The sequence below is a fragment of the Mizuhopecten yessoensis genome, unplaced genomic scaffold (assembly GCF_002113885.1).
Source record: "Mizuhopecten yessoensis strain PY_sf001 unplaced genomic scaffold, ASM211388v2 scaffold8839.1, whole genome shotgun sequence".
Classification (NCBI taxonomy): domain Eukaryota; kingdom Metazoa; phylum Mollusca; class Bivalvia; order Pectinida; family Pectinidae; genus Mizuhopecten; species Mizuhopecten yessoensis.
Window position 1 is genome coordinate 402,848 of NW_018407747.1, and position 16,025 is coordinate 418,872.

The window sequence follows — 16,025 nt, forward strand, 5'->3', positions numbered from 1 at the left end:
TTCAAATGATGATAAGTTGTGCATCTCATGTGTAAATCATGGCAAGATATTCATGACTATGCATTTTTTTAGCTTCATGTTTTTACAATTGAACTGATTTTCAAATAAAATATCCACAAAGATAGCATAGCAGGTTTTTATCATTTTTATTGTAGAAATTAGCATACATATACACAATGCCATAGCAACCATGAATAGGTCAAAGGTCGGGATATGCTTGGGGTCACTCGGTACTCCAGTGCTTGTGAGCAAAGCAATTATATAATAATGCTATTGATTTAAATGGAATAAGCTTTTTAACTTTAATTAGATATAACTGACGAAACATTTTTAGGTCTCGAGATTATTATAAGCATCAAAATTCTATATTTTCATTTCAATGTCAATTTATTAGATATTTAATGATACCGGTATATGGTTTCAAACAAAATGTATCTATTTTTAGATAAAAAGATTTGGCATATATGTATATTATATATTTATCATATATATCAGTTTTTTAACAGAGAGGAGGTAGTGGGCAGGGGACAACAGATGAAGGGGTGGGGGGCAGGAATAGACAGTTTCAGTAATGAGATATATTAAGTCCTTTCTGAATGCAATGGCCTCAATGCTTCATGAATCAAGTTGATGCTTCAAATGTGTCCGACATCATGGTATATTATTAATAATACATGAGATTTATACCCTTAAACCCCTAAAAATTCATATTGGTACAGACCATCCATTATTGTTGGTTCTAAAATTAGACTTCCAGGGGAGGGTAAAATGGGCAATGGTTTGACATTTGATGAATATTCACAGAGTAATAAATGCAGGGGCCTTTTTTGTAAGTGGGGAAACAAGGGTTAACAAACTTTCCAACATTCCTCTTTTAAATATATAAACTTGAAAAAAAATATTTCAATAAAATATATCAAGAATGAGATTTTTATATATAATAATATATACATGAAAACGTATGTGTATACGAAACCGTCAGATTGTATACAAGTATTCATTTCTAACAAAAACGATTTGTGCATAGTTGTGATATATTTCAAGCAAAAAAGTCCACTTCGAAATGCCAAGTCAACTCTTTATTTCGTACTCCATCATTCATTCGCAAATAATATAATTTATTAATAATAATACCCTTCTGCGAAGGTCTATAATATAATTCGTCAAACACATGAGATTAAATAGTTAGAATTGATAGCTATACAACCAGTGTTCTCTCAAAATCAAGAGAATACTTCAAGAAAATAAAAAATTCTGCTACAGACAAGGTAACTATAGAGAAATATACCCTACAAAACTACAGAAGTCAAGCGTCTTGTTAGAGTTTGAAATTTACAAACGTTTTTGTGACAATGAACAGCCAATGTTTGGAGTTCATCCATACAAGTCACTCACGTAAACTTAAAGACTTTGTATTTACCAGATTCATTTCGTAAATTTCTCTCTGATCAAATCATTCCACTAATTTGAAATATTTTCAACATCTTAGTTTCTCGTAAATGGAAGAAATTCAGAATTCTTCATAAAACAAACAAGCACCATTTGTAAATGTATATAGGACAAAAGAACATTATTTATCTTTTATGATAAAATCTTTCAAAAAGCTTTAAAAAAAACCTATTCTTTAATTGGTTATTCTAGCATTAACAACAAATATCAACTGATGGTGCAAATATTAATACAAGGAAATTGTACTACGGCAAGAGAAAGTATCGCACCATTGTTCTACAATGTTCTGAATGTCGTTCTCAGTACGATATTGTACTGATGTTGTATGACATTATCCTTTTATTTGTTCGAGAAGGCATGGACTATAATTCATAACCCAATAAACAATGAACCTGTTCCCCCTTCACTTCTACAGTGGGCTGCTCCATCTTATGATCTGGACCGGTCTGTGTGGTCCCTGGGGGGAGGAACAGGTATATGGTTCTAATGGTGAAAAGGTGGACATGCCATTTACAAACCTTTTCTCCTCATTGATAATTCATACGCTCATCAACACTAATTTCTTCAGTGAGTATGCTGCTGGGTGAAATACAGACTTTTTGACAATCAGATGTTAAGTCCATACATTGTATAAAGCGTATTATTGCACTTCGAAATCTTAAACAGTTCAATGTATGCACGTAAAATCACATTGAATTTTAAGGCTGGATATCTGGTAATGTCTGCAAGGAATCGTAATACATGTCAACTCTTTGCAAACATGACTTGTATATGCAGCTGTTTCGGCAATGATAACACATAAAATCTTCTCCACACATATCACTGCCAGTCCTTTCCAACATTTCTTGATAGAAATGTCCACTGCTCCATCATCCCAGCACTTCTGTATTAACCATACATACAATTTATGACTTCATTTTTTTCAAAGCAAACAAACAATTTTTTTTTCAATGTTGTAAGCAGATGTCCTTGTACTTTGACATATATTTTCAATGTCATAAGCACAATTAGTTGTTAATGATGTCCCTCTAGATGACCTTGACACTAGTTGACCTTGACACAGAAGGGACTGCCAGGGATGTTATCTTGTCCCCACTTGACGACTAACATGTATTCTCCCATCTCCTTGACGATGTAGTTGATTTTGTAGATGCCGCTACCTTGGTGCTTTACGCACAGTTCCTCGCAGGGCCCCTTAGGTCCTACCATGCCCACGTACAAAATGTTGTTACCTACAACCAAAGAATCATTCAATTATAACACTCATACAACCACAGAAGGTAAAAATATGTCAAACACAATATACAACTTGGCTGGCTCACATATCGGGGATTATTTCCTAAATATATTTGGCGTTTTTTCAGGATGCAAAATTATAATTATTTCATTAAATCTTGGCCCTACTGGGAATATTCATTAAAACAGTACACTTTGTCTAAACTGCACAACCTCGGGATCATAAAAGTTTGGTCAGTTTGCAGAAAGTTCAGGATTGTAAAGGGTCCACTTGCTATGTATTGTCAATGTTGGAACCAAATTCTTTGGTCAGTTCAGCAAAAAACTCACAATGGACAAAGTCCAGTTTAAACAGAGATTTCTGTAGATTTTTAGAGCCTATACATTTTATCTACCTAGAGATGAATCTGTACCAAAACATTTCCTAGGTACTACTAAATACTAGATAGATATTCTTGATAAAATCTTTTTGGAAAAATTTAATAACATTTCAAAACAGCAGTAAATCTTGTCGGAATTTCATCTCTCCTCAACTCCCTGACCATCATACATACCAGCCATGGTCGTGTCGATGGTGAATGTGGACTGTTTACCACGGAAGGCTTTCTTCATTCCGTTACCCTCACACGTAACATTGGAGGCCTCTGACTGGAACTTGGGGAGGTTGGTGAACCTGCTCATAACACTTGTCTTGGTGACGGTCTCCACAACACATGTTGACATCTCCTGCATGCTGGATTCCTTTCCCTGTCCTAGTAATAGCAAGGCAGAAAAGGTTTAGTCGACATCCCGGAAAAAACAATCTAACAAATTTATGATATTCATTCTGAAAAAAATCAATTATTAATGTTGAAATTTTAAATTGTTTCCATCTAAATGTTTTAAACCTAGAGTAAAAGTAATGCAAACTCTTCCTGAATTTTGAATTTTAGCAGCAAGAGCCCGCAGAATTACAATAAAACACACAAGAGCCCGCAGAATTACAATAAAACACACAAGATCCCGCAGAATTACAATAAAACACACAAGAGCCCGTAGAATTACAATAAAACACACAAGAGCCCGCAGAATTACGATGAAACACACAAGAGCCCGCAGAATTACAATAAAACCCACAAGAGCCCGCAGAATTACAATAAACCACACAAGAGCCCGCAGAATTACAATAAAACACGCAAGAACCCGCAGAATTACAATAAAACACACAAGAGCCCGTAGAATTACAATAAAACACACAAGAGCCCGCAGAATTATAATAAAACACACAAGAGCCCGCAGAATTACAATAAAACACGCGAGAGCCCGCAGAATTACAATAAAACACACAAGAGCCCGTAGAATTACAATAAAACACACAAGAGCCCGCAGAATAACAATAAAACACACAAGAGCCCGCAGAATTACAATAAAACACGCAAGAGCCCGCAGAATTACAATAAAACACGCAAGAGCCCGCAGAATTACAATAAAACACGCAAGAGCCCGCAGAATTACAATAAAACACGCAAGAGCCCGCAGAATTACAATAAAACACGCAAGAGCCCGCAGAATTACAATAAAACACGCAAGAGCCCGCAGAATTACAATAAAACACACAAGAGCCCGCAGAATTATAATAAAACACACAAGAGCCCGCAGAATTACAATAAAACACGCAAGAGCCCGCAGAATTACAATAAAACACGCAAGAGCCCGCAGAATTACAATAAAACACACAAGAGCTCGCAGAATTACAATAAAACACACAAGAGCCCGCAGAATTATAATAAAACACACAAGAGCCCGCAGAATTACAATAAAAAACACAAGAGCCCGCAGAATTACAATAAAACACACAATAGCCCGCAGAATTACAATAAAACACACAAGAGCTCGCAGAATTACAATAAAACACACAAGAGCCCGCAGAATTATAATAAAACACACAAGAGCCCGCAGAATTACAATAAAACACACAAGTGTTCTACTTTTCAATTAACATAGTATAAAAAAAACGGAATCCAAAATTCAATATAGAAAGAAAGTAACAAGAATTGAGGAGACCTTGAAGTAAAAAGCAAAAAAAGAAAAAAATTGCAAGAAAAATTTAAGAAGTTCAATCAAAGTCTTAAGAAGTTGTGCATTTTTCTTTTGCCACATGTGGCACCTGTCATAATGGGAAGTTTTCCAGAAATTTTAATGAGGACCAGAATCACTGATATTTAATACTGACCTGTGATCTTGGCCTTGAATGGACTACCGGCGACATAGGAACCAGCGTATCTGATAGAGATGAGATAACCCCCAGGAGCGGTGGGCTTGTATGTGAACTCGTAGCCCTCCTCGGTTTCCTTACACTCCAGCTTCACCTTAGAAGGTCCTTCCACTGTGACAGCCAAAGCTCCACTTCCAGCGTTGCATGTGTTGACGAAGAACTTGGCTGGCTCATCTGTTAAAAGATACGGGGCAATGATAAAGTGGCGTTCATCACGTCATACAGCAAGTGGACAATGTGATCCGATTCAGTGTTTGAGTGTTAAAATATTTTTAGATTATCATACATACGATATCTGAGTTACTTCCCTTTACACTGAACTGTAGCCCAAATTTTCAATCTGACCCACGTGCACACTGACCCAAAAGAAAAAAATATCTCATAAATAATACTGCTTGTTAGGAAAACACATTAATGTTTTGAAGCAATTATTTTTATCCAGAAGTAGGTTAACCTGCTGTTTTTTTGGAATTACTAAACCAAACCGTTGTCAGACATAAGTAAACCTACCGGTTGTTCCGGTCTTGAGTCCGTCTCCAGACACATGGACCATTCCCGGATCAGCATCAACCTTTCCGATCATGATACGGAATGGACTCTCTGGGATCTGGCATTTGTCATAGCTGACAAAGACCATGTGGGGACCGTTTTCTCTGGGGATGAACCGGACAGCATACTCTCCTGTTGTACAGAAAACAATACCCATGAAAAGGACTAAATAACATAAACAAACTCTTTCACCCCTTAGGTAACTTGCACAGACTCTACCATAAATTCAATTAGATGAGTTCATTATGGTCTACAGTGGTGCAAGGTTTATCAAATAAAGAGATTGTGTATTCTACATTTTTTCAAATTCTTGTTATCTTCTTTTATGATATACCAATTATAATTGATTTCAAATGCTGGAGCCTCCATTGCATCAGCCTTGACAACTAACAGGTAAGCAGCCATTATTTTTTCTCTGGAACAAGGCACAGCCTTTTAATTCTCCAATTCCAATATCAACTGATGTCAAACTCATAAATCTCATTTCAAAGAAAAGAACTTGTTTCAAGAGTACACTCCCAGATGAGCACAACCCAACGAGACATAATTATTCCCTTTTTCACTCAATATCAATCAAACCTACCATCATCAATCTCCTGGATGAATCCCTCCTCTTCAGCACCGGATGGGGTCAGAACCATGGCCTTGACCTTGCCTGGCTGGGCACCGTTGAAATGAATAACGAATGAGCATGGCTTGCCAATCTGTAACAAAGAAAAATGTTGTCATATAATAAAACAGCACGACAGTTATCTATCCTCCAAACCCAGCAATAAATATTTCCCGAGGTAGATGTTTCACTTAGTCAATAATTTACATCTAATGAAAGTTTTTATAAACCATTGTGTACGTACTCCTGCTCCCTTGGACTGGAGTGCGGACACGGAGAGCTTGCGGGCGTCGCCTATGCTGGGGGTGACGTAGACTCTGTATGGTGACTGGGGTATGTGTTCATCATTGAACTTGATCGACACCAAGTATTCTCCAGGCTCTGTCACCGTGTAGCTGACACCGCAGGATCCATCCTTACGGTCGTCAAAGTCAAGCTCCGCCTTGGAAGGACCTTCTACAGCGATCGACAGACCACCTGCTCCAGCCTCACGTGTGTAGATGTTAAACTCACCTGCAAATCAAGGAAAGGTATGTTTATATGCCAAATCATGGGGCAAATAGTTTTTAGATTTTAAATATGCAAAAAGAGAAATATATGACGGACTCAGAAAATTTGGAATCTTACTTCAACTTTAAGGCAAAGGTGATTAACTGACAAATGCAACATACTCAACATGGAAAATATATATTATATCCACTCAATCCTGCATCTGAAGGACAATAAATTTATTCCATTTCACAATCACACACTTACAGGGTTCGTTGATCTCTCCCTTCTCCAGACCGGGCCCTGCAGCATGTACCTTGTGTGAACCTCCACCAGCAATAGGACCTACAGTAAACTCAAATGGACTACCTGTAACAAAGAAATATTATACCAATAAAACCTCACTGATACTGGAAAACTGCCAACAAAACACATTTATACATGAAAATATGGACTGAACTTCTCCTAATACATTATCTTATATTAACATTAGATAGGAATAGGCAACAGCATGGGAGGGGAGATAACTACGATAAAGAAAAATAAACAGTGAATTACTTTATTTGATAAAGGGCGATAATTGTATGATAAAAAGGGATAACTGTATTTTAAAGAGGAATATCTATATAAAATGAGAAATAATTGTAAGATAAATGGGAAATAACTGTGTCATAAAGGCAGATAATCTTATAACAGGCTTGTATGTGATAAGCGGGGATAACTGTACCTGGAATATGCATGTCCTTGTGTTTCACACAAACTGTGTGTACACCCATCTCCTTGGGAACAAACTTAATACTATAATGGCTGTCGTCTAGGCTGATGATGTCACATAGCTCTGTTACACCTGTCGGACTGGTTACGGAGGCGGTCATATCAAACGGACTCGTTCCTACAAACATGAACAACACAAAACTTAATGTTTATTCATCCTTCAAAGGGAACACTGTTTATTGAATATATTTATTTTAGTAAATCTTAATGAAATTCTGAATATTAATACAGAGATTTGTTAATGAGATCAATACTTATAACATTAATTACCAAGTAAAAATGGATGCATTAGATGGTACAAATAAAGTTAAATGTATGGTTTAATTTGCATACAGAAAAGCAGACAACATACAATACATGGACATTATTATATTAGTCAGCTGAAGTTATTAACCTACTGAATGATAAACAAGCTGTTATCATTTCTGAATGATTGATATTACTTCACATTAAAAGTTACTGATGTTAAAAAATGTACATTCATGAAAATATAATAAAAAAAATAATGATAATGTGGTCATGCCAATTCCTTGGTTGTTTTTGTGTGAAACCAAATAATACAGCTCAACAAAAATTAATTAACAAAAACATGAAAAAAACATGGAATGGACCAAATCACACAAGCTCATTCTGTTTATACTTTTCAAAAATGACACATTTCTTGGATTATTGCAATTCCGTACAGAAATTCAATGTTGGAGAACACTGGGAGAGTCACCATGTTCATGCTTACTTACAGAACAGAGGTTCTCATTGGAGGGCTAACAAGTGTAGCAGGGTCAACAAGTGTTGGTCTTTGTTCACAAAGGTTACAAAAGGTCACAAAAGGTATAATGTCTGGGAGAAGAAAGCGTTTCTTTCTGGTAATTTTTACAACACTTTTATATATACACAGATATCTGTACAATGAAACAACCCAATCAAACTGGAGGCTTTTCATTGGTACATTAACATTTGGTAGCTTTCATTGAATTTCACAAACCATAAACAGGAAAATTAGCAGGCAAGTATCACAAGGGTAGGGTAAATTCTATTTCGCTTTAAAACATATATCTAAAATCTAAAAAAAAAAATGAAAGGTTGGGCTGCATTTATCAGGGGAAAAAATATATTTGTGTGATGCAACAAACATCCAATAGTTCGAACCTCAATGATAATATTGAAAAACGTATATCTGAGACATTTATTTAAATAGCATTGTGTTTTCAGGTGCCAACGCGGGAGTGGGCGGAGGGATTTGGGGGGAGGGGCTTAAATTACAACAACAATAGCAAGGTCATCAACCTCTCATAGCTGTTACTACTATACCTTTGGAAACATGTGTTTCTAATATCCTAAAGGCACCCATTTTGGCAAAGTATTGAACTACAATAAAACAGCAAACCCGTTGTTCTGTTACTCCGATTATAACAAATACTTAAAGAATGTCCACCGTAACATGAAATGTGGCATGGTTGCCATGGTTACAACAAATTTCGAGAGGTTGCCATGGCTACAAAAAGATGTTGAACAGTTGGCATGGTTACACAAAATGAGGACAGCTGCCCTGGTTTCAATCAAGGTTGACCAGTTGTCATGGTTACAACAAGTTTGGAACAGGTTCTATATGGCTACAATAAGTTTTGTTTATGGCTGCCATGGTTACAACGAATATGGAACAGTTGATTACGACATCTAAAACAGATTCTGATCAAATGATGCATTATGGGTGGACAACTTCCAATAATTAAACATAAAAGTGACATTTGTGTAATGGGTGTATGATTGTTGTGAACACAGTAGGTATTGAAGCAGATAGGTTTTGCTTGGAAGGTGAGTATTTTGTGTTTTATTTCTTTAAAGTGCTAAAAGCTACGAATGTTTAGTGTGTGAATATTTCCTGCGTACTGTGAATTCTGATAAGTTTACTTACTCCCCATCCACCAACTGCCTCCCAAATCTTTATCGTACCAAACAAGTAACAAACTCAATTATTTTACAAACCATCTATCATTCTGATAGTTACTACGACTGTTAAATCAGGCACGTGATGTATGGACACAAGTGTGTCTGCTTACAGCTTAAACGATTCCATGGCAACCAGATAATCTAGTTCTTCCCTGGAAACGATTACCATGGTAAATGGAACCCATAAAGGGTGTGGGTGGCTATGATAGTTGGAATGCTTGTCAAGAAGAAAAATGTGATAAACTTACAAATGCTTTTTCTTATCATCATGTGTAGTTCAAAGCTAAACACACATTCACCTCTTCAGATATTAAGATTTTCAAACAAATTTCTTCAATGCTATCAAAATTAAAAGCAATTTTATGACTTATCGTTAAATCTTCCTTGATACAGAAATCCCCTTATGTAACATCGAAACATCAATGTAAAATCATTCATCCGTTTCCGCCCGTAATCACCCAAATGCCTACACATATAGTTATAAATAAGTTAGAGGCTATTTATAGCTCAAGCTTGCTGGAAATAAATCCTCAAGGTCGGTGTGTTCTGATATCAAACTTGATACGCGAGCTTACACTTACATGGGAAACAGGAAAAAAGCTTTAATATTAAAAAAAAATGTATGTTACGCCCTGGTAGTATTTCAGTGAAGAGGGATGAAAAAGATGCGTCTCGAGATATTGGCATGTGCTGTTGAGAAAACAAATAGCTTGGCCACAACCCAATCCCAGTTTTGAAATATTTTGGCAGTTTCTGACAGCCCTATACTTTGATCCAAGAAGATTGATAAACCAAGGAACCAAAGCCAGTAAAACAAGGTAATACAACGCCCCATTTAAATTGTAGAGTGGTTCCAAGCACGGAGAGTGTATATTTTCTAATGAATGATCGTAAAGTTAAGACTGAATTTTTCATTCATGAAGGCCTACCAGTAATTTATCTGCGTAGGAAACTTCTAAACACTGCAACTTATAACGATTCTGTAATTGGTAAAGCTGACACCATTACAAAACGTAAAACACACTACCAATGTAGGTATATAGAATGCCCATTACCCCCACACCACTCACAGAATTTTAATGGGAGCATTTATAACATATTTTAATTGATCTTTAATGGGACTTTAATTGACGATTAATGGATCTTTATTATTGCACATTAAGAAACTATTTCCCCTGAACAAGTGCAGCAGGCAAGATTTACGAGGCCATTTTTTTTTGCACACCCAGAAGAAGTGTGGATTTCTGCCAAAGTTTCAAGAATGTTTGTTTTACAATATAGACAGACTACTCAAGTGTCTATGATCCAAAAACAAAACTGCCTGCTGAAGTGTCTATTTTCTAACGGAAAACGGTGAAATTTTAGAATTTTGGAATTTCAGAATCCGTCTGCTGTGATAAAAATGAAATGGCAAGTCCAACTAAATATAACCTTCTCAGGAATCCTAAATAGGTGTTTTTGTGCAGACTGTTGAGTGAATATCTGTCAGGTTGTTTAGTGAATATTGGTGAGTTCCAAAAACAGTTTTCCGCGATTTGACATTGAAACATATTCTGATGTTGAATTGCCAATTACACCTTTGTAAAATTGTAAAATATTGAAGGGTTATGTTACAATTGTCTTTAATATTTGCATGCGTGTTAAGTAAATTTGTTAAATCGTCTACCAAATAGTGAATTACTAGTGCCAATTAACTAATCTACCTGGTTAATCAATTAGTTGACTCATTAATAAGATTACCACCTGAAGAGACACAGGTGATAAGGTGTATTGCACCTGAACAATTTTAGATAATTAGTTGTAACACACCTGTAGAAACACAAGTTTGTTGTAATGAGTTAATGAAATTAGTGAACAATTCTACAAATCTTCACAATATCAGAATATCCTGTTCACAATATGTGAATCAAAGGCAAGCTACATATCGTTAAAAACATTGGACAAGTGCTGCCCGTAGCATTGCCCACAGGTGAGATTAACGACACACAGGTGACATAACGAGCCTTACCTGGTATTTTAAGGCTGAGTTCGCACTGACTGCCGATATGAGTGATGTCTGCAGCCTCTCTGTGGCGCGTGATCCTTTCCGTAATTCTAGATGTAGATTCTCCACCAATCTTTACCGTGTGTGGACTTCCTATTAAAACAAAATCACCCGAAGTTTTGTTATTGTCATTTTAGTGTTTTTTTAAAGACGATAATTCCTTAAGACTCAAATTTTATAACAGTTTAGTTGCTTAAATCTTTAGCATTGATTGATCAGATGGAATGTTCCGATTCTTTAAAAATTCATTTTGTTAGCCATTACAGTTGTACATGGAATAAAAACATTTGTTTATGATCTGTATGAAATCACATTATTTAAAAATGGCCTCATTTGTGTTCACATAACACAAACAACCTTCAGTGCTTTGTCTAGTCATCATATATTGCGCAGTAAAACACATCTTATTCATTTGAATGTTTGAGCAAAATCATAATTCAGTAATCATAATCTTCAGGTGGGCGGGGCCAGCATGCGTCTTTGATTGGTTTTATCACCCATTAAGTTTTATAGGTTTCATTGCATTGCCGTACGTAACAATTAAACTACCTACAAAAGCTGCGATAAACTACAGAATTCATTCCTTGGTACAGCAATGTCTTGCCTTGTACGATATCAGCCGGTAATTAGACACAAAACGTTTTACTGGAACCAACTCAAAACATATCATGTCTACAGACAGTCCAAACCAGAAACAGAAATACTCCGTTTTTATAGATAATTTCCGCCACACCTCCCATTTGAAACGAGCTAGGGAATTGGGAAACATCACTTTTTCGCTAAATTGTAGAATTCCTTTTAGTTGGGAAAGCAGCCAAAACAATCAGCAAATTAGCATAAAACAATTAGCAAAGTTGTGTAATACTGAGCGGTCAACAGCAAAATAAAGTCTAGTAAATATTTCATCTCTCTGTGTGTTTATCAAACAGAAACGATTTCTAACAATTAAATTTGTATGCTACAGTGACAATACAAAATGATAATAAAATTTAACATTTGATCCCTCCAATTTCTGCCTCATTCCAAACCCCATTCCCCCATTCCCCACCCCCTGGCCCTGATCACACCCCCACCATCAAAAAATAACCCTAATAATTTATATCACATCATCCAATAAAATGTCAGTATAAATTCCTCAATTACAATATAAGATAAGTGCCCCCTGGTGTGTTTCTTTGACACAAGTATAAAACTGACTACACCCAGACCCCCCCCCCCTGCCCACGATACTACACTGATACCAATCCTAGTACGTCCCCTTCTCTACTGGTGTGAGATACATATCTACCTACATCCACCAACATATCCTTGCTCCCCCTACCCTTCCCCCAACTCCGTCAAAACTTCCTTAACTAGCTAACACAAGTAACCTAATTTTTTTTCCCTTCAAAGTAAACCAAATTTTGTTCCATTGCCTATAAACAGTAAAGAAATAATAAAAAAAAAAAAAATAAAAAAAAAATCAGACTGGAGCATGACTGACAGTTTGACACTTCTGTCTTAAATACATTAACCGACATTCATCCCGACTTATCAATCCCCAAATCTGACAAACGACCGGGCAGACGTTTAATTTATTGTATTTGGCTTCTGTCAAAATAGGTTTCTCGGTCATTCCAATAAATAAAATCTTGTTAAAAACTACTGTTCAAGATGTTGTAACTTGGATAATCAACATTTATCATTTCTATCTACCTTACAGCAAACCAGTGTTGTTAATGGATCAAAAACGCAAGCCTGATTTATGGCCATGTGTAAAATGTGTTTTACTGCAACAGTGGTTTCCGGCAGTAACCATTATCATCACTTGGTATGACCCCTTATTACAGGTATTTCATCACTAATAAACTAGCTAAGGACATTACAACTAATAAATTAATCGTAAAATCTGCAAATAATTCTTCAGTAAAAAGGCACATGGAAGGCAACTTTTTAGGAGAATGTTGGAAATAGGTTCAGAAGCATTATTTTCTGATTGTTTTCATTGTATCATTACGAAGTACTTCAATATTTGTTTACAGCGGTTTGTGAACATGATTTCCTAAAACACGTCTTGTTTTGTGTTCTCCTGTAAGGAACTGTTTCATCTCTGTAATGCTCCGGGTGTTAAATGGTCAGCTTTCGCCACCTTCATTGCTTACCAAACATTGTAATTGTGTTTATAAGTTTTCTACTTTTAATATCAACTGACCTGGCACATGCTGGTCTGCGAATTTGATGTTAATAACATAATTTCCAGGCTCCGTTGGTTTGTAGGTTACGCGACAACTTCCGTCTTCATTGTCCAAACATTCGATGTCAGCCTTGCTGGGGCCTTCAATGGACAGACTTAGACCACCGTAACCTAGCAACAGAAAAACAAATCAATCATTACCGTTACTTAGCAACATGACAATAACATTTATAACCAAGCAACAGAAATACATGACAATTACCACTATAACCTAACAACAGAAAAACATGACAATTACCGCTATAACCTAGCAAACAAAAACTTTCGTCTTCTCAAACATATCTTGTGTAGTTAAACTAGCAAATGTCACACCAGAACTAACCAGTTAGACAACTCACCTGCATCCCTAGTGTCCACAGTGAATTCATTGATTTCATTGGCCATTCCTGTCTGCAGGCCGGGTCCATCGACGCGGACCTTGCTGGCGTTTCCGAGCTCACTCTCGCCCACGTAGATTTTAAAGGGACTTCCATTGATGTGTGTTCCATTCCTAAATACATTGACTAAATGCTCTCCCACTTCATGGGGAGTAAATGAGATTCCTGAAAAAGAAAAAAGAAAATGGTTTTAAGAAATTAAAAAATTAGCATAAAATTTAAGTAAAACTGCCTTGACAAATTGTATTTTGGTTTGCTTGACACTAAAAACTATTGGTACTTAATTCTATTATCAACAAAACAAAGCTTCGACTCTGACATCCAATTATAATCTCTAAACACAAGGCCCCAGGGTTGTAATTGTGTTTGGACCCTCAGCCTACTAAAGTGACCACTGGTCCCACACATTTGACCCTACAGATCCCTATTAGAGATTTTACACTACATACACAGGTGATTCTCAGTAACTGACCAATAGGTATGTGACCCATTACTTACCTAAGTGACCGTTGGCTAAACGTTTGAGCAGGCACGGTTCCTCGCTACCAGATGGAGTTCTGATGGTGGCCATCAGACTACCGATGTCCGATTCTGTGACCTTGAGAGAAACCTCACTACTACGACCAATCTGGGCTCGCTTCTTCACCTCAGTGGATGCTGAAAAGGACATCATACAAACGAAATTGTTATTTTATGATATCTTGTATGCTTTTTGCCAAGTCAAATATTCGCCCTTCACTGGTAAAATCTGTATTGGCCAAAATGTAGATTTCTTCCTTCACATTTAATGTACTATAGAGTATGCGGTGTGCTCATAAACGCTGTCATGATGAATTTGCCCTCATTGCAGAAGGCCAAAAATTAATTACTGTGAAAATTTCCTGGTGTACAGCTGTACAGCAATATGAAAATGGATAAAACACATCTTTTAATAAGATTTTCATTAAAAGGATCAGAAAATATACCAATATGTAAAATTCCATTTCCAAATTTTGTGTTCTAAACCGGATATTTATTGAAGCATTCATGACTTTGGCCATAAACTTTGATAGGATGCACAACACAGACAACCGAAATCATTTTTTTATAACTTACGAGTGATTTTGGCGGTGAATGGTGAACCAGAAATATGTTGATCTGCAAACTTGCAGGTGATGTTATATTCTCCGGGGGCTGTGGGTATGTAGGACACTGTGCAGGTGCCATTTCCGTTATCCTGGCATTTAATCTCGGTCTTGGAAGGACCTTCGATGGCCAGGGACAGACCACCTAAAAAACAAACGCAGCGATGATTCAGGTTGTCACAAAGTCCTGATATTTCAAATCACCAGGTATAAATAAACTCAGGCTGAAGTAGCTCTTTTATAATCTAAATAATAGAATGTAATCAAGATAATCAAAATCAAATTATTTTTATACATTTGAAAACAGTACTGCATAAGCAAATGTCGTTCTAACACAGATCGCATAAGGTATGTTTTTTGTTTTGTTTTGTTTTTTACCACATTTTGACCGAATGTTTAAAAGTATGTTGATTTCTCGGAGCTAGAGAAATATTTCGACAACAATTCACTTGCGTAACTTGATATCCAAGAGGAGACATAGAAATGTAAACACCTTGGAGACTTACGGACAGGAATATTTGTTACTCAAAGACTGATGAATGTGAACACCCCTCAGACTTACAAATGTGAACACCCCTCAGACTTACAAATGTGAACACCCCTCAGACTTACAGATGTGAATACCTCCAAATTATCCGAAAATCCATCAGAAAAATACTTCAAAACAAACAAAGCGTAATCTAAGGATCCAGCACAACTTTGAACACCACGTCCTTCTGCAATGTCAGACTATTGCAGTGTCCAGAAAGTCTTTTCCATTAAACAAGTCTACATACCACAGCCACCTAGCATTACTGTACATAGGAAACTAGCCAGCAGCCTACACCCCCAAATATCATTCCCCAGGCAGACTTAAGTAATCAGTATCATTTGGCTTACTTCACCAAACCTTTCTTATTTGTTGGCCGAAAGACTTGTTTTCTTAACCAAATATATCTC

General features: G+C 36.5%; 1 protein-coding gene across 17 annotated transcripts in view; it reads right to left on the bottom strand.

Annotated features, from left to right (window-relative positions):
- Positions 1-128: 128 nt before the first annotated feature.
- The window catches only part of LOC110456708 (filamin-A-like), a 174,767-nt gene continuing 158,870 nt past the window's right edge, over positions 129-16,025 (bottom strand). For 15 of the 17 annotated variants that reach the window (XM_021507594.1, XM_021507593.1, XM_021507596.1 and 12 more), the window contains 14 exons: positions 15,058-15,231; positions 14,461-14,619; positions 13,924-14,127; positions 13,544-13,696; positions 11,317-11,445; positions 8,670-8,726; positions 7,315-7,479; positions 6,855-6,956; positions 6,343-6,611; positions 6,072-6,192; positions 5,450-5,620; positions 4,898-5,113; positions 3,240-3,437; positions 129-2,681 (listed from right to left, as the gene is read on the bottom strand). In XM_021507594.1, the coding sequence (XP_021363269.1) occupies positions 2,494-2,681; positions 3,240-3,437; positions 4,898-5,113; positions 5,450-5,620; positions 6,072-6,192; positions 6,343-6,611; positions 6,855-6,956; positions 7,315-7,479; positions 8,670-8,726; positions 11,317-11,445; positions 13,544-13,696; positions 13,924-14,127; positions 14,461-14,619; positions 15,058-15,231 (2,306 nt within the window). In that variant the 3' untranslated portion in view covers positions 129-2,493. The remainder of the gene's footprint in view (positions 2,682-3,239; positions 3,438-4,897; positions 5,114-5,449; positions 5,621-6,071; positions 6,193-6,342; positions 6,612-6,854; positions 6,957-7,314; positions 7,480-8,669; positions 8,727-11,316; positions 11,446-13,543; positions 13,697-13,923; positions 14,128-14,460; positions 14,620-15,057; positions 15,232-16,025) is intronic. The other 2 variants (XM_021507601.1, XM_021507606.1) reach the window with 1 other exon arrangement.